Source organism: Acartia tonsa, chromosome 2, assembly GCF_053477335.1.
Source record: "Acartia tonsa isolate MP-2025a chromosome 2, ASM5347733v1, whole genome shotgun sequence".
In the NCBI taxonomy this organism is placed as follows: Eukaryota; Metazoa; Arthropoda; class Copepoda; order Calanoida; family Acartiidae; genus Acartia; species Acartia tonsa.
The window spans coordinates 16,629,436-16,654,077 of record NC_137261.1 but is presented as its reverse complement, the minus strand read 5'-3'; the positions used below and the strand labels follow the sequence as shown (position 1 = coordinate 16,654,077).

Here is a 24,642-nt window from a genome sequence, read left to right as displayed (position 1 = left end):
TACTGTGCCCCAAAACTTTGTTAAAATGTAATATTTAATAGTAAAAGACTTTGATCATTTATGTCTTCAAAAACAAGATATTAACACTAGCGGCTTGAGGAAGGGGGGGTTGAATCCCAAAACCTATTTTTTTTTTTTGGGGGGGGGGGGTGGGGGTGGGAATAACTATTTTCTTGGGAGGGTGATGGTACCCCCAGAATAGTTATAAACGTTTCTGGGACCTATGAGAAGCTACCATGTTAAGGAGAACCGGATCTGTTCAGCGGTTAGCGAGATCAATCGGTACAAACAAACAAACAAATAGATAGACATCGTTCTACTTTGCATTGAAACATTATCATATTCTATGTGCAGAATCACATAATTTATAAACCACTTTACATGCAGTATTTGATTATATCAATTGTTAGTAAAGACTATAATTATAGATAGGATTCGCTTAATAGATTATTTTACATTTTATTCAAGATGTGGAATTGATTCGTAAAATGACGACATGTAATACAAATAACCAATTAGAGGCCAGTAAACATTTTACCATTGGTCAATTACAATGCATTGGTTATTTGTATTGAATTACGTCTTTTTTATTAGGCGCTATAAGCTGCTTCAATACTTCAAGAAGATATCTGTGCTGGATCTTTAAATCATTTTTGTGGTGAGCCAGATCGGGGTGAGCCGAATTTCAGCCAATCACAGCGCGGCATTTCATAAAATGCTGTGCTCTCATTGATGGAAAGTTGGTTCACCCCGATCTGGCTCACCACTTAAATGATTTAAAGATCCAGCTCAGTTGTAAGATAGCTACGACTCTTGTTGTGAATAAAAAAAGAATATGTTACCTATCATCTGAAGTGTGGAATCACAAACTTTCTGAACCTCTGTATTCCTGTCATGTAGCAGATCCAAAATATATGGTATGGCCTAAAACATTACAGGAATTAGGGACATATATTTATTTAAAAAAAAAACAAGGATGACAAAAATTCATAAAAACGAAGCTCTAAAATAGAAGAACAAACGAACATTAATACCTGTAGAGTGTAAGATAAGTAGAGTATTAATTTATAAGTCTAATCAAAATTGTTAGTAAATTTGTTGCAAAATTTTGTTGACATACAAAATTTAGTTGTCAAAAAAAAGTAAGAAATCAGCTTGTTTCAAATAGACGTACGGACTTTCTGGTAACGATTACAAGAAGAAATTAAAGAAAATGTAGTTTAGATGATTTTCCTAAAAGTTGTGTAACAACTCACCCAGTTGTTATCAGGATCTTAAAGAACACACTTTATTATACAGCTTATTATATCACAGTTCATATACTGTATTTAGAAATTGAGAATGAAGATTAAAAAAACCTTCCTCGGTATTTCTACCTTATCCCTAATTCTAGAGTACATTATAATGATTTGTCTTTATATTAAAGTTCTGTACACCATCAAACTAGGATTTTTTACCAGCAATAATTTAGCATCAAAACTTCTCTACAAAAGTTTATTGACGTAATAATACTAAATAGTTTTTTTACTTGACTTTGATTTACTGCTGTTAAAGAAGAATTAGAAAATATAGTTCTGAAATAACTCGGCAGCTCATATTTTTTTCTATCTATAATACAAAGTAGAACGATGTCTGTCTCTCTGTCCGTCTGTCTGTCCGACTGTCTGTCCGTCTGTCTGTCCGTCTGCCTGTCCGTCTGTCTGTCTGTCCGTCTGTCTGTCCGTCTGTCTGTCCGTCTGTCTGTCCGTCTGTCTGTCCGTCTGTCTGTCCGTCTGTCTGTCCGTCTGTCTGTCCGTCTGTCTGTCCGTCTGTCTGTCCGTCTGTCTGTCCGTCTGTCTGTCCGTCTGTCTGTCCGTCTGTCTGTCCGTCTGTCTGTCCGTCTGTCTGTCCGTCTGTCTGTCTGTCTGTCTGTCCGTCTGTCCGTCTGTCCGTCTGTCCGTCTGTCCGTCTGTCCGTCTGTCCGTCTGTCCGTCTGTCCGTCTGTCTGTCTGTCTGTCCGTCCGTCCGTCCCTCAAGATCTCGGTAACCACTGAACCGATCGGATTCTACTCTTCAGGGAATATACCTACTGGTCCTGTGGTGGTTTTAGGCTATTTTCTTGGGGGGTGGGACATCCCAAACCCCCCCAAAAAAACAAAAAAATCCCCCCCCATTTTTTTTATTTGTAGGGAATTTCCTAGATCCTTTTACCTGCGCCTATTTTTTATTTTATCACCTCTTGGGGCAAAGCCCCTAGAGGCTAGGGGCGAATTCGCTAGTTATTAAAAAGAACAACTGTCCAAATCCATAATACATTCTACCATGATACTGATCATGCACATTTTCAAAGATCTGTTGATCCAGATTGTATTGGACAATGTTTTTATTTTCGGATTTCAAAAATTCATGAAAGTAAGGAAAATTGAGCGGGAAAAAAGTTTGAGACAGTTTTTGGCCAGAGCTACCTCCCAGAGATATAAGTTTGGTGCTGCCCATTGTTTTATTTATCTTTTGTATTGCCATGAGCAGATATATGTTTTTTGATTTGGAGACGTAATGAAAACTCAAATTGTGGAAGATAGAGTGCGGTAGTGAAATAGCTGCTTGTGTTCATTCAACAAAAGATACTGTCTGTCCAGTTTATTGTTAAGCTTCTGCAAGCGTATTTCCTAGGATTGTCCTCACAGATTTTTCCACAATAGAGTAAAACCAAAGCTGCGGAAAAAAGTGTTGCCTTTTTGACAGTTGCGAATTGTCCAAATTAGAAAGTTGCGGCTTGTTTTAGACTATTCGGCTGCAATTGCCCCAGAGCCTACCAATACCTGATTTTTATACAATACACAAAAATAAACAAGAGGAACAATTTACTGAAAAATAAGCATTAATCTGTTGTTTTTTAGGTGAGGAAAATATCTCTCATTTCTAGACTAAAGAACAGAATAATTGCACTACTAAAACTTTTCTTGTAATTGATGAATTTTAAAATTATTAACATCTCTTGAATTGAACATAATTTAGACATTATTGCTGCATTACTAATTGTGTGTGTGTGTAGCCATTATTTCTTAGTGTTTGGACCTAGGTGGAGAAGGACGAGACACTTTTGTATAGCCACTATGGCTATCAAGCTCCACGTTCAAGTAAATTATGACTTGACCCGCCCCTGTCGCATGAGAACTACTCTTTATAACCTTACCCTTGCCGAGTATGGCAGATATCCCAAATTAAGTCACCGTAATGAATGACGCTCTCCTAAGATTAGCTTGGGATAAGGGTTGTACAGATTTTATTATGTACATAACTATTAAGTATCTAAACCACTCAATAATCTCCCTCATTACACAACCACAACCTCTCAATGTCAACTCTAATAAAATTCTATTGTCTTATGCTGTATTGAAATCAGCATATGCATGTGAAAAAAATGCATATATATTTGAAGGAACAAGTTTCCGTTGCAAATTAAACCGGATACTTGTATGAAAAATACATATTGGAGACCATATTCACAAAATTTTCAAAGAATTTTCCATAAAACCAGGGTTGAATATGGCATAACAACATTCTTAGGAAAACCTAAGAATATAGAATATTTATCTATCACATCGTGTTATAGACAGTTTTCTGCGGATATTCAAGTGAAACCAGGGGGGCCAAATGCCCAAAAATCTTTAAATTTGTTTAATTTTGTGATTTTTATTTTAATATGCGTGAATATTATATATGATTTTTGGCAGAGAAATGGTTCTAATCCAGCGAATATTAATCGGTTTCGAATAACTAGCAAGAATAATAGACATATGATCATTGACATATTTTTGTAATAACAGCCACAAAAATCTACTCTTTAAGGCAGCTAACAATCAAACAAAAAATTAGAATCAATAAGAAGTTAGTTATAATAATGTTAACATGCTATTTTTTTTTGCATTTATGCATCGATATATGGGTTTTACTAGGGATTTAAAGGGTTTAGACACTGGCTGATAAATTGATGTACATCTCCAATGATAATACACAAAAATTACCCCTTCTATTGAGTACAAAAGTGGATGAAACGTTTTTAAAATGAACTAAATAAACCAACCAATCAAAATTGTATACAAGTCCCCAAGGTTGTTAAGCGAAAGAATAAGAATAAGGCTTAGGGGACTAGTGTAATGAACAGCAGAATGTCCTCTCTCTCCCTGGGTTTTACAATATGCAAACATATAAATGGCATCAATAGTTGGTTGTAGCTCCACAGTTTATTGCATCTCACAACAGGTAAAGAAATAGATGATCAGATAATTCAGAGCTGGATGTTTAAATCATTTAGTACTACCACTGCCAGTGCTCCCAATAAAACACTTACATTGCAAAATGACTACTGCCACTGAGTCAGTGGGTGTTTCCAAATTGGTTCCCGGCCATTTTGAGTTAAATATCGTTTTAGGTGAGACGCTTTCAAAATCAGCTCACTAGAGGCATCGGCATTGGCATTGCTGTGATTTAATGATCCAGTACTTTGCGTTGAATTAAACTTAAACTTAGAAAGTAAATATGAAGGAAATAAAATAATAATGATAAATAGCATGACAAAGAGAGAGAAACAGAGATATAATAATGGAAATTGTTAATGCAAGCAAAAACTAAAGGATGAAATTGTATAATGACTTTTGTGTCAATTTACATCTTAATCAAAAAACAAAGCAACCATCTGAATTGCTGCTAGTTGAGTAGTTTCGCTGATATAAGTGAAAGGGAAAGACATCAGAGAGAGAAAGATAAGGGAGAATGGGCTGTTTATCACACTAGCCCCCAAAGTATAATGATATTTTCTTATTTTTTGGCTTAAGAACTTTGAGGACTTTTATTAAACTTTGACTGGTTGCTTCATCAAGTTGAGTTTTCAAACGTTTTAACAACTAATTTTAACACACAGATGGGTTAATTAATTGTATCATCATTGGGGAAGTAAATCAATTTATCGGCAATTGTCTTATCACTTTAGATCCCTGGAAAGTAATAGAGATTGAAATTAGGAAATGCATGCCAAAAGTAAAATTATTGCAATGTAGGAAACATTAATGTCAATAGTAATTTCATTTTATGGAAGATATCTTCCTTTTTTTAGATATGTAAAAGTCTTTTGATTCTATCCTTTTGTTTCTTTTGTATCTAAAACTAAACTACACAAAAAAGTAAGTAATCAACAAAACAATACTGTAAAATGTATTTTTTTTGATATTTTGGCATTACATTTTAAGAAGTTTTTCAATTTTGTAATTTTTGATTAATATAAGTTTATTATACAAGTATTTATTTTTATCATTAGTGGTTAAATTTAAAAGTGTTTCTATTTACCTTTTTGACAAAAATTAAATATACACTTAGATGAAGTAATACTAAAATAATATTTTCAATAGAAATATCATTAATTGAGTTTTCTTTATTTTTTTTATGAAATAACCAAGGCTTTTGACCCTATACCTTTTGCTATTTTTTTTACATATGAAGGTTTGTACCATTAGATATCTTCATGTATACAACATTATTTAGATGTGAGTATGTAAATAAATGATATAAATATTAATACAGCTGTCAACCTAAATCTTGTTTGAAATTATTTTATCCATGTAATTTGATAAAGATCCAGACAATGAGAAACAAATCATCTAAAGGGATAAGACAATGGCCGATATATTGATGTACATAAAAATGATAATACATTTAATTACTCCTTCTGTAGAATACAATTATTGGTCGGACAGTTTGAATACTCAAAATAAAGAACGAACCAGTCAAAATTCAGTAAATGTCCCCAAAGTTGTTAAGCCAACGAATAAGAAAACGTTTTTTAAAACTTTGGGGACTAGTGTAATAAACATCCCATTGTCCTCTATCTCTCTAGAAACAAATGATGTATGGATAGAATAATGAAAGATAAGTTAAGCTTTCTCATAGTATCTTTAAACCAAACAGATATTAAGTTACCAAAGAAAACAATTGAGAAATCAAGAATAATTATGTAGTTAAAAATTGGGACAATTAAAAGTTAACCATATTTAGTCTTACACAGTAAGAGGGCTTTATGTTTTGAATATGTCGGAATAATTAAAAGTAAAAAAGAATTAAATTTTCATATCTTGGCAAATATTATAAATTGCAATTCATTACAGTTTTATAAATTAATTTCAATTTTCTAATATTGTCACTATAAACAAAAATATCCTGGATATATAGTAGCTGCGCTCTAAAACCTAATTACCTCTGTATTTTGTAGAACAAACAATCTTGTCTCCTTGTGTGTACATAATTGATGGAACACATAGATAACCTAAACAAAAAAAAAACATATATTTATTTCTTAATATTTGTAGGTGGGTGTGTGACAAAACCACTGACTGCATAAGTATATATTTCAATTTGAAGCATCTTATAGTGCCTAATAAACAATGACGTCATACAATACAAATGACCAATGGATGGCCAGTATACATTATAATCGACCAAAGGTAAAATAAATACTGGCCTATCATTGGTCATTTGTATTGTATGACGTCCTTTTTAATTAGACACTGTAAGATGCAAGATGCTTCTTTCAATTATACCTGTAATTAACAAGATCTTATTAAGCACAGCATTCTAAAATGTGCCAATTTTTTAGTATAAATAAATATATAAGTTCAGGCAAATTAGTTTATTTTATGATTATGAATTCGATAGACTGGAGGTCTTGCAGAAGATTTCTCATTCTCATTCATAGAGTAGCTGTATTGTGCTTTTACTTAAATCTATTTCTTATCAACCGAACCATGCTCCTGTTTTTTTATATGGCTATACTTGCGGAGGATTTAACTGTGCTGGCCCCTAACTCTAAAGGTTATTATCCATGCGGGGCTCTTCTAACTCTCACTTAATCTAACCTGCTCAACCTTCTCATTAAAATTACTTTTATAAATTTAAGAGAAATCTAAAGCTGCTTTTATACAAAATGACCGAAATAAAGAAAAGTTAAACTTAAAAGTTGAACTTGCAACAGTGAAATATGTAGCTATAAAAATAGAGCAATAAAATTTGAACATTTTCATTTGGCTATAAAACCATTTTCTATTGTACTGAAATAAGAATGGAAAACAAGAATGATTATATGTATAAGAAGTGCAGCTATCTATACTTATTTGTTTTTATGTAAGAGCTGCAGTCAACGAAGTGCAATAAATGGTTGAAAACTCAAAACTGAATCGTCTGACAAGAATATATGTATTCTTATAATAAAGTAAAAGGATCAAAGTCTGTATGTACCGAAGTATCTTGCTAATCACTGAATCGATATGATTCTCCTTTACAGTGTAGCTTCTCATAGGTCTTTAGAAAATTTGGGACAATTGAAATAAAATATAAGAAGTTGCTTTAAGTATGACCGTATTTTTGGTTTTAGGATTTTGGCAAATAATATCTAGCTATATTTCTGCCGGTTGTAGAAACGCCATGTACCTAGTCTAAATTAACTCGCCCCGCCACCTCCAGTACCCGTAGATGTCTCTAGGGGCGAAACCCATAGAATATAAATAAACTAAACTTTTTGCAAATTAATTATTCTTAGACCAAAATGAAACTACATTGAAAATTTTGAAAAGATTAGACAAGCCATTAAAAGATAAGATGTTTGGTTTGTTTAAAAATTATATAAAAGCTTTGCTACTAAAAATACATAAAACTCCAGCGCCAACTGCCTTCAGAAAAGAAATATATATCAAGGCCATTAAACTAGGTCATGATAAAAGTTTAGAGACAAAAAATCTGAGATTTCCCTCTCCTTGCATTGTAGATATACGTGTACATATAAAACAAATGAAAAATCAGAGTGCTTTAAAAATGACTAAAATTTAAATTGGATGTCATTTAATAACAAAATCTGCAAAAAATCTGTTAAAAGTAGCATATTATATAGTGATGAAAGGTGAATTCTTGGGTCAAAACAATGTACTTTTGCACAAAGGGCGAACAATTAAACTATATGCTCTTTTTGTCTTTACCCTAAAATATTTGACTAAAATCTATTGCTTTTAAAATGAAGGCAAGTATTAAACTGTAAAATGGGCTAGAACAAAACTAAACATTTCTGAAAAGCAAAACATACACGACATCGCCGTTTTCAAATAAATATTGTTTCAAATGATGCTTTATGACATTAAATATAGACAATTTTTAGTGCAAAAACGGTTGAATTTCCTTAGTAAATAGGTATATTAAAGAAATTTAAGATCATTTGGCAATTCATACATGTAACGGCATTATAATCCCTTTATAATGCGAATTCAAAGAAACTGTATAAAATCAAATAACTTCTAATCAATTTAATGTGAATTATCAATAATCTAACATTAAATGTAGTAGTTAAGATGTATAACCCAGACAACTTTTTAGGTCCAGAAGTAGGGAAATTTTTGTCTGCTAGCAAATTGCTTTCTGCTATTTTGTAGCGACTTTGCTGTGTTAATATTTCCGATATTCAAAGAACCAATTGAAAGTCTACACAGGGTCCCCACCCCGTGAACATACAGTTATTTAACCCCTGTCCCCTCTATTCTTCTGCTTTAATAATCTAATATTATATAAATAATTTACTTTACATAAACACCTATTGTCTTTCATTTAGAAGAATCTAAACTTTGCCAAATATTTGATATAAAAATGCATCTGGTCCGAGAAAATTTTAAAGCAAATTATTCTAAGAAAAATGTAATATTCTTGTGACTTTGGTCTAATTTGTTTTACACATGGTTAAAAGAATTAACCTTGCATTTAGAGTATTTTTGACTAAGGTGTAGCGTTTGATCTTTTGGCAGAAGAATTTTAGTTAGTTAATAATTCAAATATTTCTAAAGATTTATAGGAAATTTTTGGATCTTGGACAAATTAGCCTCGGACATAATAGCCTCGGACAAAATATCCTCTGGACAAAATATCCTCAGGACAAAAAAGCCTCGAGACAAAATAGCCTCAGGAGAAATAGCCTCTTAAGCCTCTGATAATAATGATCATGGAAGCAACGCTCGGCCCTCTCGCCATATAACCTAACCTAACCTAAAAATTGCAAAAAAAATATTATAAATTGTAAAAATCTATCAGTATCAACCACATTTTGTAAAATCCACGAAATTCTAAACCACCAAAGTATTAACAGTTGAGGCTATTTTTTTAAAGTAAATGTCCTGAAACTATTTTGTCCTGGAGACTATTTTGTCCGAGGCTTTTTTGTCCAAGATCCTTATTTTCCCATTATTTGTAGTATATGTGTAATCTAAAATATAGAATAATTAGAGCCCAGTTGAGACAACCATTGCTAATGATATGATCTTCACATCCTCATGCCAAAGGTTAAAAAACAACACCAGTTAAAGAACCTGGGCTAACTCCTAAACCTGGCCTGTGCTGACTTTCAATTGGAACTTTGAACATCAGCTATTACCATCGGAAATATTAAAACATTCCAGTCGCCATAAAAAAACAGAAAGCAATTTGCTATCCGACGTAACAGGTCTCCAAGACTGGATCCAGGTAGTTATCTGGATTTTATATCTATACTTAATACATTTATTTACAAATCGACTTAAGATAAGATTTATTTCCAATGCTTAGGAAACACAAGACACATTTGGTTCAAGGATAAATTATAGCCTTTAATTGAGGTAATATAGATATATCAGATACTTTTTTCAAAAAATAGAAAACATATATAGCAAATTTAACATATTGCAAATTAGATAGGTTATGTTAGCTCTACTCATGGTTATACCTCCACAGAGGGAAAAGGTTAGAATATTATCACTGGATTTTTATGTAACCCTATATCAAAGGAAGAACTATTTTGGCAATGATAGTGTTTCTTGCTGTTTTTAAAACGATTTATATTATGTTTATTTCTTCACATTCCATGGTAAAATGTAGCAAATACATATATAACCATCATTCTATTACTAATTGGTCTAACCATGTAGCTTGGAATTCTTTAGCCGTAAGTTTTATCAAACTTTGTGTGTCAAAGTTGTCATACAATGAAGTAGAAACATTGTAGGAGCAAACAGGGCAAAATATGATTCTATTTTCTTGTTTTGTTAAATATGTGTTAATAAAGAGAGAGTAAAACCAAATGAAAAAAAAAACAATAAACAAAATTAATTGTACGACTATTTAAAACCAGTATTATATTTGTAGCATGTGCTTTTTCTTGAAAAATTCAAATCTAGCTGTTTATTATTTTTGTTTTGTGTAAGAATGCTGAAGACAGACTAGACTTTAGATGAATGGACAGAGACACTGACTGAGTTTGTCTGCTTGAACCAGGGATACAGGAATAGGTGACTACAGATACACTAAATATAGACCAGACTTTATATGAATGGACAGAAACACTGATTGAGTTTGTCTGTTTGAACCAGGGATACAGAAATAGGTGAATAGATATACACTAAATACAGACCAGACTTTAGATGAATGGACAGAGACACTGACTGAGTTTGTCTGCTGAGACCTGGGATACAGGAATAGGTGAATACAGATACACTAAATACAGACCAGACTTTAGATGAATGGACAGAAACACTGACTGAGTTTGTCTGCTTGAACCAGGGATACAGGAATATGTGAATACAAATACACTAATTACAGACCAGACTTTAGATGAATAGACACTGACTGAGTTTGTCTGCTTGAAACAGGGATACAGGAAAATGTGATTAAAGATACATTCAATACAGAACAGACTTTAGATGAATAGACACTGACTGAATTTGTCTGCTTGAACCAGGGATACAGGAATATGTGAATACAAATACACTAAATACAGACCAGACTTTAGATGAACGAAAGAGGCATTGAACTACTAAAATCAGAGATAAATAATAAAAAAGATCGAAATGTCGAACATATTATTGACATCCCAAAATATAACCTATTTTGGCATTCAGTACTAAGAACAATATTATTCTAAAGTATGAATGACAAGATTTATTTATCTTTAACTTACTTATCCCTGTTGGCCCTGCAATAAGGAAAATCATAAGGTAGACAAAAAAAGTTGAGATAATTACAGAGAATTCATAGTTAAGGCCTCAGATAAGAAAACATGGATGACAACATCAATAAAGGAGAAGAAGCTCATAAATATAAAAAAAAGATGAAAAAGCACCATATAGTGCCTAATAAAAAATGACATATAATACAAATGACCAATGATAGGCCGGTATACATTTTACCATAGGTCAATTACAATGTAGATGAACAGCCTTCAAGTTGCTAATGGGAAAAGCAACTCTATAGATAAAGCAAAACGTCGTAGTACCTGCAAAACAATTTCATCATCCTCCTGCTTATCTTTCAACAGCTGAATCAAAGATGGCAGAACATCACTCTTGCACAGGAAGGAAGCAGCTGATTCGTCTGAGGCACACGTGCCTATGAAGACGACAATTTCTAGTATAAGGTCGTCTTCACCGCTGTTTGGCACTATCCGCTCCTTCATCCAGTCGATGAGCTCGAATTCTTTGAGGATTCGGGTGAAGTCAAGGTCTGGCAGGGTTAGATTTCCTGAAAAATTCATTTTATTGGTTTGAAGCATACATGTTTGGGATTTAACAATCAATTATGTATCAATGGTTTAAGTATAACCATTGGCTCCGCACCTTGCATTTATATTCAAAGGGATAAGATAATGACAGTCTGAGAATATGAATATGGATAATGATAAATAACAACTTAAAGAACTTTTAAAATTTGAAATATTAATTAGTTTAAGGTAAAAATTGAAAAGTACATAATATGTTCTGTACAAACTATGGGATAAAAGCATGTTACAGTTTATTAAACTTCCACGCTATTACTTATTGCCAAAAAAGTTTAATAATATACTCTAACTAACCCGATGCTTAAAAGTTAATTAATTATTCCAAAATATAAAAATGCTCTAAAGAAAAAGATAATAATTAAAGGGAAAAAAAACAGTGTCACGAACGTTTTATTTAATACTAGAAGCCTCTAGGAGCACTTCAGAGGGGGGAGAGTCCCCCCCCCATTTTAAAATTTGGTTTTCAAATTTTAGTTCTAAACCTTCATGAATCAATGAGAAGCTTCACTTTTTAAACCATATCGAATCATCGGTTAGAGACATCCTAATCTACACACACACACACACAAACACATAAACAGACAGACACAAAAACATTACTTTTATATAAGGATAATTCATGTATAGCATCGTATTACAGCCAATTTTCTACGAATATCAAAATAAACATCAGGAAATTAATACCATTTTTATTTGCCAATAAACTGGTTTTAATCTTGTAATTTTTCGACACAACCCAATCTGTCCCGATTTTGTATCACTTTGAAAAGTGCGATTCCAGTTACGTCATATACGTTTTGGGAAAGCAAAAGGGAAAAGGGGAAGAAAATCTCTTTAAAAGAGATGGGAGAAAAGTGAAGAGATTTTCTTTCCCCCTTCCCTTTTTATATGACGTCACAGGAATCGCAATTTTCAAAATTTGGACAGATTGGGTTGTGTCAATTTTTCATTTCAATTAACGCGGAAATCTGTCTATAATACGGTGCGATATATTGTGGTATCCGCCGAGGATAAATGGCAGACACCGGAGTTCAATTAGATTACGGCAGTGTGCCAGACGTGGACACCTTACTATAGAGAAGCTACGCTTCTCTAGCATTCACTAAATAATAATCAACATCTATTTCAGTTGTCACTTTATTGCAGGTCTAAAGAGTACTAAAGCTATATACAACAAACAATAACTACACAGATAGGAATAAATAATCATAACATAAAAGCATTATAATACATATACAATAGTCAGTTTGGGCAATAATGATCCCCCATCCCTGGAAAGGGTGGGGGAATTAACAATACAGTTTTAACCATAATAAAGCTTGTCAGATTCAATCATTAATTTTAGACATAGGGAGGGGGTCGGCAGACCCCTTCCCCAGGACTCGGGGGAGGGCCGTTGGCCCTTCCCCGAACCCCGGTCAGGGGTGCCATAGGCATGGCTCACGGTTGCCGAATACCACAACTCTCCCCTCGGAAGGCTGGGAGAGGGTTTCCCTACCAGACTTCCGACAGTGGTTGAGGCCTTCGGTCCGCTCCTTAGGGCTAAGATATATACAGATGATAATGATTCAATGGAATCCTAGTGGTGAGTGTTTCTCAGGGCTGATGGGCTCCCAACGTGGGATAGAAGGCAGAGGCTGGCTTTGGTTGGACACGTAGTTCAGCGCCGGCAGGTGTCAGGTTGGCTGGTGGCACGGTTGTTGCTGGGACGGTCAGCAGCGGGGCATTCTGGTTGTTGTTGGCAGCGGCTGGGGCACTGGCTGCCAAGGTGACCGCCTGGGCGGCAGCCTGACCTCCCGAGGGGCCGCGGGGTCTTCCAGAGGGCGGTCCTGGCCTGCCTGGGCGGTCATGCCCGCTATCGGCTGATTGCATGGACACCATTTCCTCGGCTGCTTCCCGGCCGATGGGAATGGCATCCCAGTCCACTGAAAAGTCCCGGGACTTGGCATGGGTGAGCCGGGCTCTGGCCAAGGCCTTCCTGTACAAAGTTGGATGGTACAGGAACACTTGTGACATCGCATTCATGGCTGCCCGTACACCTCCTTGTGCTGCTGCCAGGGAAATGATGGTCAGGTCCCCCAGCAGTTTGAGGATCAACAACAGCAAGCACAGTATGGCTGCGCCATCTCCCCACTCGTGAATAGCTTGTCTAAATCCAGTTCAGACATCCAGGGCGGCCTCTCCTTCCTCCGCCAGTCGGTCGATGTTGTAGGACACTATCCCATGGTCCCCTGTGGCCGAACAGCTACCTTGCTGAACGCATGAGCCATAGGACAGGCCGGTCAGCATGGCGCTTTTATACGCTGGGAACGCCAGCAGTTGCTGCCAGTCGTTCAACTCTGCCTGCGAATACAAGCCCCCTGAACTGAAGTCATCCAAGGGTTCTGTCAGCAGCTGCTTGGGCGTATCCAGCGGGGGTGGCCTCTTCTTGGGAGCGGGGGTTAACTCTATCCAGCCTTCCTCCGCGTGCACAGTCAGGGGGTATGTGGAGGAGCAGGGAATCTTGGTGGCGTGGCCGCTATACACTCGTGTCACGGCGTCTACAAATCCTGTGGGCTCCACTGGTACTTTGTCCCAACACTCCTTGTGTTCACGGACAACATATTTGTTGCGTTGGCAGGTAAGCTGGAGCAGGACATCTCCCCTCAGCACCGAGAACGTGCTCCCCTGGACACGCACCAGGTGGGCCGGGTCTAGTTGCTGGAGCTTCCAGCAGTTGGCCGCTACTTCTTCTGCTGCTGTGCTTTTCATGCGTGTCTCCAGAGTAAATCCAATATAACCTGCATGTATCTGGGCCTGCAAGGGGACATCAACATCCCTGGCCGATACTCTGGGCAGCGCTGCCGCGGCTGGGTCAGCTGCCACGAACAATGCTGGGTGGTTGGTGGCATGGGCCTCAAAGTCGCAGTTCACTATTGAGGTGGGGTTGGTCATGTTGATGAAAAACTGGGCTTGATGGTCAACCAGGAACGCATCCATCACTAGGCTAGGCTGGAGGCTGCGGATCAGCCTCAAGGGGCAATCTCTCCCCAGGTGGTCCCATACGTAGGTTGCTTCCCCAGTGATGCAAGACAGCTCAGAATGGGGACATTCCAAGGCCAGGTGGTCAGATTGGGACTCCACCCGTCCATCCTCTACTACGTAGGTCTCTTCCTTGACCAGCAGCCGTCGCTCCTGGAGCACTAATTCATTGCGGTACAGCTGGCCCTCGAAGTGGACGTCCTCCCCTTCACAACCCACCCCCTTGGGGCTGTTGACGAGGGCGCCCACCATATCGAGGGTGAAGAACAGGGGATGGTTCAGCTGGAACGTCAGTGGCTGGGTCTTGCCTGGCAGCGTGTAGACTCGGTTCCTGGCCAGGTCTCGGCACGTTTCTGGATCTATCTTGGTTGGCCTCATGAGGGTGGGGACCGAGGTCACCTTGAGGTGACCCCATACCCCACACCTGAATGTCCACTGGGACACAGTGAGCTGGCAACTGTATCCTGTTGTTTCCCTAATCTTGACTTGCTGCAGGACGTGTACTTCATGGCCCAGGGGCACCTCCTGGTGTAGAGGTTCCGTGTTGCACATCTTTTCTTTATTGTAGGCTGTGACGTGGGTGGGGTTGGCACAGTCCCATCCCACCAGGACGTAGCTGGTTGTAGGCCACACGGCTGCCAGCAGTAGTCCCCACAGGACCATCCACCAGTGTGAGAAGCTACCAGACAGCCATCTACCTCGCGCACGCGGCTGGGGATCTTCGGCTCGGGTCACGGCTGCTTCTCGGGGCTGGACACGGCTGGGCTGCTCCTGGCTAGATACAAGTTTCCATTGAGTGTTATCTTGGTGTGGCCGGGGCACCCCGATACCCTCCCCAATGACAGACTGGCAGGCGACTGGCGCTTGCCTGGGTGTCGGCTCCCCTAGCCCCAAGGGGTCCCTTCCCTTGTCCATGGCATGCCCAGTGGCATGGGGCTGAAGTGCGTGTGGCACAGGCTCGCCCTGACTCACGTCCCTCCCCTGCCCTAGGAACTCAGGTGCATGTGGCACAGGCAAGTCCTTATATCCCCAAATTTCAATCTCCCCAGCCTCTGGTGCAGGGGGCACAGGCAAGGCTGGGGTTTTACAATGGTTTGGATACAACACATTTGTTAAATTTAACTTATCCTGGCTCGACTGGAAGTGCTGGGCAGCTGGGTTCCTTCGGCTGGCTGGGGGCGCTGGATGGCATGTAGTTGGGCTCTCCCTGCAGGCTGGTGGCGCTGGCTGGCTGGGGGTGACGGGTGTCACCCCTTCCTCTGGGACTGCTGGCTCGTTCCAGGATCCAGGTCTCTCGGTGGCGGCGACGGTTGTCGCCCCAGGCACCAGGTTGGAGGCTGGCTCGTTCCAGGATCCAGGTATCTCGGTGGCGGCGACGGTTGTCACCCCAGGCACCAGGTTGGAGGCGCTGGATAGCACCCCCCAGTCATCGCAGGTGGCGGCGCCGGGTGGCGCCCCATACATCGACTCTGATGCGCTGGCTAGCGCCTCCTGCCTCTCTCGTTCAGCGGCCGCCAGGGCCTCCCCGTACACCGTCTCAGTGACGCTGGGTAGCGCCCCTCCACTCTTGCTGGGTAGGCTCGGTCAAGCAGGCTCCATCATGTTGAGGCTAAAAGGCTGGGGCCTCAGAACTTCTGGCTCGGCGATGTTGTTGGGTTGCACAAGCTCCGGCCCCAGGTGGTTGAGACTGAAGCCCAGGCCAACCCGGTTGGGTTCAGCCGCGCCACCCAGTACGTTGATCCTAGCTGGAATGGTCCCAAACTGCGGCATCCCGTCGGCTCGGCCCGCGGCGTTGGGGGCGGCTGCTTGCTGCGGTGGTGCTGGGGGCGCGCTCCCTTCCATATGGGCCACTCTGCTGGGCTTTCCTGGGGGAGCACCCTTGTCTGCGGTGCGCCTGCGGCCGGCTACCTGGTCCCAGTCAGCTCTGCACTCGGCCGCCGTGTGGCTGGCATAGTGGCAACGCTCGCACTTGGTAGAACGGTCACGGCGTGGCTGGGTGCGTCTCTCCTCTAGGCTGACTTCCATAGGCGTCGGGCAGTCTCGAGCGCGGTGGCCTTTCCCTTGGCAGCGGAAACAGCGGCCTGGAACCTTGTCATCTGGAGCGACCTTCCCCATCTGGTGGAGACCCGGAGCCAAGGCGCCAATCTCCATTGGCTCCGACTCGTCATATTGGGGCAACTGGATGCTGGCGGATCCTGTGAGCCCGTCAGTAGCGTCCACTAGGCACACACCCTCCTTCAGCTGCTTGGTAATCATTGTGACGGTGAACATGGCTCTCCGTGTGTACTCAGGTACACTGGTGATCTCATGACTCATCATTTCACGTTTCACATTAGCGTTACGAATGCCACGATTTAATTCGTCCACTAACAACTCGAGATCCTCATGGCTGTAGGCGTCCCTATACAAGGCACACTTTGTTGATATGTATGCTTGTATAGGTTCTGTCGAGTGTTGCCTGTAATCCCTAAACGCTTGTTTAAGCGTCTGGGATTCAAAGGCGGGACGAAATAACATTTCACACTCGGCCTTGACCTGTTAGTAGGTCAAGGCTTGGCCTGCCTCGCCAAACAGATGAGAAGCCATTTCCGCCGCTTGCCCTACCAGTGACAGTAAAAGGGCGTTGCGGCGGTTGAGGGAGTCATGGGGCGGCACGCGGTAAGCCGCCCATGACATCTCGAGTCTGCGGATGTGGGAGCTCCAAGATTGCTTGGGCGGTCCTCTATACTCCGGCAGGTTACTCAGCATCAGCTTGCGGTACTCGGCTGGAGCCGGCTGAGGGTCATCCTGGAGCCATCCTGGGGCTTGGTCGCCTCCTGGCGCTTGCGGCTGTTCCATCGGGTCAACGGTTCAACGGCGGACACAAGGTTACAAGGCAATATTACAAATGGTTTGTCACTTGAGGCTTTCTAGCCTAACAGCCAACACTGTTTTATCACTAGGTTGGTAGTTTAGTTACAAAGATATAATTTAGCTGTACTTATCACTAGTGGGATTCTGAGGTTGTAGAGTAGGCTGGTAGGGGTAGATAGGTGTTGAGGGTCTGAACTGCTGTCAGGAACTGATTTGGTTTTCCTTTATCACACTATAGATAGGAGGGAGAAGCTTGTAATTCTTTATTTTCTAAAAATTCCTCTGTTAGATGCTATGGAGTAGCTCCGCTCCGGTGTGTGTGTGTGTGCGTGAAATCTCCTGTCCTTACAACGCGCTTACGCACCGTCAAATCCGCGCACACAGGTAAAACGCGCACTTATCCCTCAACTCGCTCTCTCATTGGTCCGCTTTGTCCGTTGAATTTTATGATATTCCCGCACTTCGTTGCGCTACCCGTAAATGGCGCTCTGTGTTCCCGGTCACTAGCTCCACACCGTGGGCGGACTTAGTCAAGTGTGGGTAGGAGGGGGGAAGCGCGTGAGGGGACGGGGTAAATCCGTCCGTTCCCCCTGTGAGGAAGGGGGAAGTGCTGTGGGTTTGAGGTAACTGTGTGATGAGGTAATGGTGCCCTTTCTCCATAATCCTAGGCTTATCTGTTATGTCACCTTGATTGTATTTCCTTCAATGGAGAGTGGGCCCCTCCCTTTCCTCTGAAATAAGGGGTGTATTTTTGTTGTGCTGTAGGCTTGGGGTGGTTAGATTGTTTATCAGGGCATTTGTTATATTACATCTAGCTTCTATTTTTGTCCTTATCACAATACATAACAGATTTGTTTACCAAACCTGTTCTATTTTTAGTTGTTATCACAATACACAACAAATCCAAGCCTGTTCTGTTTTTAGTTTTATCACAATACACAACAAATTGTTTGCCAATCTTTGCTCATAAATCTATTGTTTAACCATCACACCAGGGTGGTAATCCCTACAATGTGATATAATATCTGTTTTTCTAGATGGGTGGCTGCGTTGTAGCCTCTCAGGATACTTGGAGTTGACGTAGTTTTCTCTGCTTTGGTGCACTACACTCGTATGTTGGCTCGCAGCTCGCAGCTATGTGGCGTGTTTCAGCCTATCGGCGGCAGGGAATGTCCCGTCCTGCTAGCGCCGCTGATCCAAATCCGGCTGATGGCGGCAGGGAATGTCCCGTCCTGCTAGCGCCGCTGGTTCGGATCCTGCTATCTCTTGCAGTAAGGTTGGCCTATTTTCAGCCGTTTGCACTTATTTGGCTTGTTTCAGCCGGTCCGCAGGCCTGCTTCAGCCCTTTGAGCGCTTAATTCTCCGTTAGATGTCGGCGCTTCTCGCGGTTCTTCGTCAAGTTTCGCTGTTTCACTTCCACAACTGCCGGATGCAGAGTTAGACCTTGCTATCCAGGGTGGGTAATTCAGGTTGCTTGTGTCAGTTTTGCCAGTTTCACTGCTGGGAGTACCTTAGCCTCAGCTGCGCGTCTGCTCTACACTTGTGGTTTGCCGTAATCTCACAGCTGACACCAAAAGTTGTGGTATCCGCCGAGGATAAATGGCAGACACCGGAGTTCAATTAGATTACGGCAGTGTGCCAGACGTGGACACCTTACTATAGAGAAGCTACGCTTCTCTAGCATTCACTAAATAATAATCAACATCTATTTCAGTTGTCACTTTATTGCAGGTCTAAAGAGTACTAAAGCTATATACAACAAACAATAACTACACAGATAGGAATAAATAATCCTAACATAAAAGCATTATAATACATATACAATAGTCAGTTTGGGCAATAATGATCCCCCATCCCTGGAAAGGGTGGGGGAATTAACAATACAGTTTTAACCATAATAAAGCTTGTCAGATTCAATCATTAATTTTAGACATAGGGAGGGGGTCGGCAGACCCCTTCCCCAGGACTCGGGGGAGGGCCGTTGGCCCTTCCCCGAACCCCGGTCAGGGGTGCCATAGGCATGGCTCACGGTTGCCGAATACCACAATATAACTATTCTCCAATTCAAAAGTACTTTTCTTAGCTAACCATGTGGCCTAATACTAATGCATACAGTTACTTTCTAATTTCAATCTAATTTGTTTTCTGCAATGAATTTTAATTATGCCAAAATTAAAATTTTACAAACTACAAACAAAGTTTTACACTTTATAATATGTTTTGTATTAAATAATCATTTAATTAATAAAACTTTTTAATATCTTTTAAACAAAGCTGGATAAAATAAGAAAAATGTTATATATAATCATAAAATTAAAATATAAAAGTATAAATATTTAATCCAGAAAACTACATTGATCAAGTTATGGGGACCTTTTTCGTCTGCTAGCAAATTGCTTTCTGCTCTTTTGTAGCGACTTAGCTGATATTGGCTGATATTCAAAGAACCAGTCGAAAGTCTCGCAGAATTTGGACATACAGTCATTTTACCCTTTACAAATTTATATTTATACTTCAATAACAATTCTGCCTGTGCAAAAAAATCGCGAAATTAATATTTGTTTTATTACAATTTTTGTTCTATTCTTGGCTTAACATTTATTGTGCAACGGGAAAAAATTAAACATTATAAGAATTAATCAAATTAGTCAAATTAATTAAGGAAAATTGCAAAAGCTAGTGAAGAAAAAACAAACAAGGATTACAATAATCAAAGCAATTTAGAGAACTATGATTTTAAGTTATTTCCACCAAAATTAATATTAATTTTAGATCTGCTGTTGCTCTATAGTTAGACAATTTGGTTACCAAAATTAAACTTAATATAAGTAATTTCGCTTTTTACATTATACAATAAAGGTACTATACAGACCCTTTTGAAATAAATATATATATGAATCGGAACAGTACTTGCAATATATTTTAAATAAGTTAAAGAAGAACTTAATGTCCAATAAAAGTAGATGAATTTGGTTAAGGTTGAATCCCTCAATTTTTCAAGACTTCTTCCAAGCTACAGAAAAATTTTTGGGATGGGGGGAGGATTAATTTACCTTCAATCAATCTTTCTTCTTTTTTATTATTTTTTTTCATAAGCAATCTCTTTAACGACTGCAGCAGCCTTGATTTTGAAAAAAATAGCTTTTTTGGTGAATTATTAATCTTCCTCTAAATTTGTGAATATTTGACTTGTATTGATTCGGATGCGGATTATTTGCTTTCCAGCGACTGTTAGTGACGAGTGGCTGCTGGATCAACTATATATCTAATCTGATTTCTCAATGGATTTTTTATTACTTGGATAATAGACCAGATCATCATGTTTTCTTATAAATTGAAACTTGTAGCTGGCTAAAATAACGACCCCCCCCCCATTTACCCAATCTCATCTCCTAAAACTGGATGAATTAATATGTGATGGTTATGTTAACAATATAAATTGACGACAATTTTTTCCCTGTCATATTATCCACGTATATTATATATTCTACATCAATTAATTAAAAGTGTAATATGTTTTTACCTAATATACCGATGCATTCCAGCACAAATTCTTCATTCTCTGCTCGGTGCACAGCATCTGCCAAATCACCTGCAAGCACATTTTAGTTAATTAAAAAACAGTTTGTACTGCCATAAAAAAAATAGTATAGAATTAATTAATGTTTGAAATCCTTTGCTTTAAGTCGATGGAGGGGTCCTTGGAATGGGGTTAATTTTGTTATTTTAGCCAATTACAAGACTCTTGACAAAAAGACCTTTATTTAAATTTATTCAAAAGCAGATGTGTCATTAAACAGTTATTGGCATTGTAACTTTGAACTCAAAATAAGCTGACAAAGTTGCTTCTATTTGGTGTAATTTATTATTGAAATTTCGGATATGAGGGCTGGACAATTTGAAAGATTAACGTTTTGACTATGAAAGGTATTTTTTTGTAATCAGTTACTGACATTCTAACTTTTTGTAAACATTTCCATATACCCAAAATGTCATTTAAGATGCCCATAACTATTTTGATATTGCAGCTTCAAATTTGGGGCATAAGGTCTACTAGTGGCAGTCTTTCAGCTGTTAGACTGTTTTTTTCTGCATGTTTCCTTTAAGATATCTTACCAATGAATTCAATGAAAAGGTTTTTCGTGACTCCATCGTGTTGGGAGATATTTCTGATCATCTTGATTATTAAAGGATCCTAAATTAAAATACAATGATTTGATCTGATTATAGTAGCGAAGCCACTATATGATTCCGCATGACTGTCGGTCCGTAAGACATTGAATTGGTGAAACGTGATTTCCTCGGCTTCTAATATAGGAGGCTCCTAGGATAGGAGACTTGCTTCTAATTCGTTAATAAATAAGAAAGTAATAGTTTTAAATACTTGATGGGTCCCGTGGTTTTGCTTTATATAATTGTGAATTAAAAAGCATTGTCGAGCACAGAACCCCCCCTACATTCTTATATTGAAATAGATTAGAAATAATAGCAGAAGCGGGTTGGTTTTCGTTTGATTATTGTCAATTATTGTCAGTTATGTTTTGCGCTAGTTAAAACTCGAGAGTTAGGGAACTGCAGATTTAGACCCCGTGGGTTTATGGCCTTCTGGGGATATTTTACTTTTTAAAATACTCCAAAAAATTGGGGGATTCAGTTCTTAATAGGCACTTTAAGGGAAAGCACCTAATAATTGTACCAACCTGACATGAAAAAGCTCTTTGCATAAGTAGTCTCAGTCCATTAGATTCACAGATTATTTGTGCATTACGTTTATTAGCAGCCAGATTTATAGCCAGCGCCATTATCTCTAAATCAACCTACAAAATTTAAATAATTTGATATTTTTACTATGAATCACCTCGTTTTTCTATGTAAATATCAATACATTCATATAATACTCTTTTGTTAGGCTATTAATATTTTAGGTTAGGTTACGTATGATAAATATTAATAATTGTCCCCGCAGGGTTAGAAAATTGGCCCTGCAGGATTAGAGCACTCACAGGGGCGGGAAACAGGAGGAAATCTACTTTGAAAATACGACGAAACCGCTACTTTGTTTTCATGGGCAGTTGAATATTCACTATTTTTTGATTACCTGTTCTTCCTGGGATTGAAGAATTATTTTCATAAGGCTTGGTATGGCGTCGGTGTAGGTAAACATGGATTTTACCTAAATATACAAATTATAGAGTAGCTGCACTATTAAAGAAAGATAGCAAGTGGAATCAGGGACCTTAAGGGATAAGACATTGGCCCATAAATTGATGTACAACCCCAATATTGATACCGAGAATAAACCCTTCTGCAGGTTACAATTAGTAGTTTAAACGTTTGGACACTAAACTTAATCAATAAAAATTCGATAATAGTCCTTAAAGTTGAAAAGACAACGAATAAGAAAACGTTATCATAAAACTTTGGGGACTAGTGTAATAAACAGACCAATCTCTCTGGAATAGAATGATTTATATAGGCAGGGAAGGGGAGTGGGCATTAAGCTGCATAAGCCCCCAGAGTTATAATAACGTTTTCCGATTAGTTGGCTAATTTTGTTGTTTGGTTCTTTAAGTTGAGTTTCCAAGACTTTCAATCAATAATTGTAATTTGCAAAAGGGGTAATTTAGTTCATCAACATTGGGGATGTACATAGATTCTTTTCTAGCAAAACCTTATGAATAGAACACAGAATAAAAAATAAGGATGAAGAAAAGTTTTCTTTCAAAGAGAATATTTTATTACTTTTTACATACTTTTCAAAAAATAGTATTTAAATTTTCAATTTTACACTAGGTTGCGTGATTTAATTCACTAATAATTATTTCGCATAGTATGATATATTTCCGCTAAGATAAAAAACATTTTTTTTATCCTCGAGGGGCCGTGGGTAAATATAGGGTTAGAAATAAACCCTTTTAAAAATCAAATGCTATGAAAAACAGATCTATTAAACATCTGGATAGTGATAAGAATGGCCGATAAATTGATATACATCCCGGATGTTAGAACACAAAATTACAATTAGTGATTGGAACGTTTGGACACTCGACTTAAACCAACCAATCAAATTTCATCAAAAGTCCTCAAAGTTGTTAGGCCGACGAATAAGCAAACCTTATTATAAAGCTAATAGCTAGTGTAATTAGCAGCTCATTGTACCCCCTCTATATAGACTAAGGGAATCAAAGCTTTATATAAAACACTTCTCGTGTTAAAAATGTTCTGTTTTACTTAAGATACGCATAAAGAAAGAGTTTTTAGTTCAGTAATATACGGGTAGGACGATAGATAAAAAAATTCTTCTTTCATTTTTGTATAAAATCAAAAACATTATCTTTTATGAATTTGTATTAAAATAACTTTAATTCTTGATTAGTTATGGGTTTTCTTTGATATTGATTCGAATCAAGAGCTGCTCTACGACGCTGTTTATTGCAGTCATTGGGGGAAGATAGGGATGTAATTATTTTTGCAATTGATTATCTCTTTTTTAGTTTGTGTATCTAAGATTGTTGTAGCAATTTATATGCAGCTTTCTATCATAAATCTTTATCTATGTAGTCTTACTGTTTCCAGGGATCTACAGGGATAAGACAATGGCCGGGAAATTGATGTTCAATGGTTATCCCAATGATGATACAAAAAATTGCCTTTATGTAGGTTAGAATCAGTGGAAACCCAACTTTATGAATCAACAAAACATAATTGAATAAAAGTCCTCAAAGTTGTTAGGCCAACGAATATATAATTTTAAAAACTTTGGAGACTAGAGTAATAAACAACCAAATACCCCTCCCTCTCTTCTATTTAATAAACTACAAAGTTAATTATAGCGTATTATTTTCTGGAATTAGTTTTGGGGTAAATACTTAGATATCAAGAATTTTTTAAAACTCCATTCATATTAACTTTTTCGATAAATATAGGTTTATTTTTTTCATTTTCTAGTCACAATGAAGGCCATACGTTTGGGATATTTTATGTATAGGAAAAAAATAGGAATAAAAAAAATGTAAATATAAACAAGTGCGGTTTTATTTAGAATAAATATTAATGGTATTTTCTAAAAATAAATGCGAGACCTAGTTTAAACTAAAACATTATAAAGAAGAGTATTTTTACCTTGTCGTCTATGGATAAATGGTATAACACACAAGATACTGGATTCTGATTTCCTA

The 24,642-nt window shown here is 38.3% G+C and overlaps 1 protein-coding gene across 1 annotated transcript in view; it reads right to left on the bottom strand.

The window, feature by feature from the left end:
• The window catches only part of Kap3 (kinesin associated protein 3), a 45,055-nt gene that overhangs the window by 8,915 nt on the left and 11,498 nt on the right, over positions 1 to 24,642 (bottom strand). Inside the window, exons 13-20 of the mRNA XM_080147510.1 lie at positions 24,587 to 24,639; positions 22,563 to 22,637; positions 22,165 to 22,281; positions 21,581 to 21,659; positions 20,988 to 21,056; positions 11,309 to 11,553; positions 6,230 to 6,298; positions 843 to 924 (exon numbers count right to left, since the gene is read on the bottom strand). Of these exons, the coding sequence (XP_080003636.1) occupies positions 843 to 924; positions 6,230 to 6,298; positions 11,309 to 11,553; positions 20,988 to 21,056; positions 21,581 to 21,659; positions 22,165 to 22,281; positions 22,563 to 22,637; positions 24,587 to 24,639 (789 nt within the window). The remainder of the gene's footprint in view (positions 1 to 842; positions 925 to 6,229; positions 6,299 to 11,308; positions 11,554 to 20,987; positions 21,057 to 21,580; positions 21,660 to 22,164; positions 22,282 to 22,562; positions 22,638 to 24,586; positions 24,640 to 24,642) is intronic.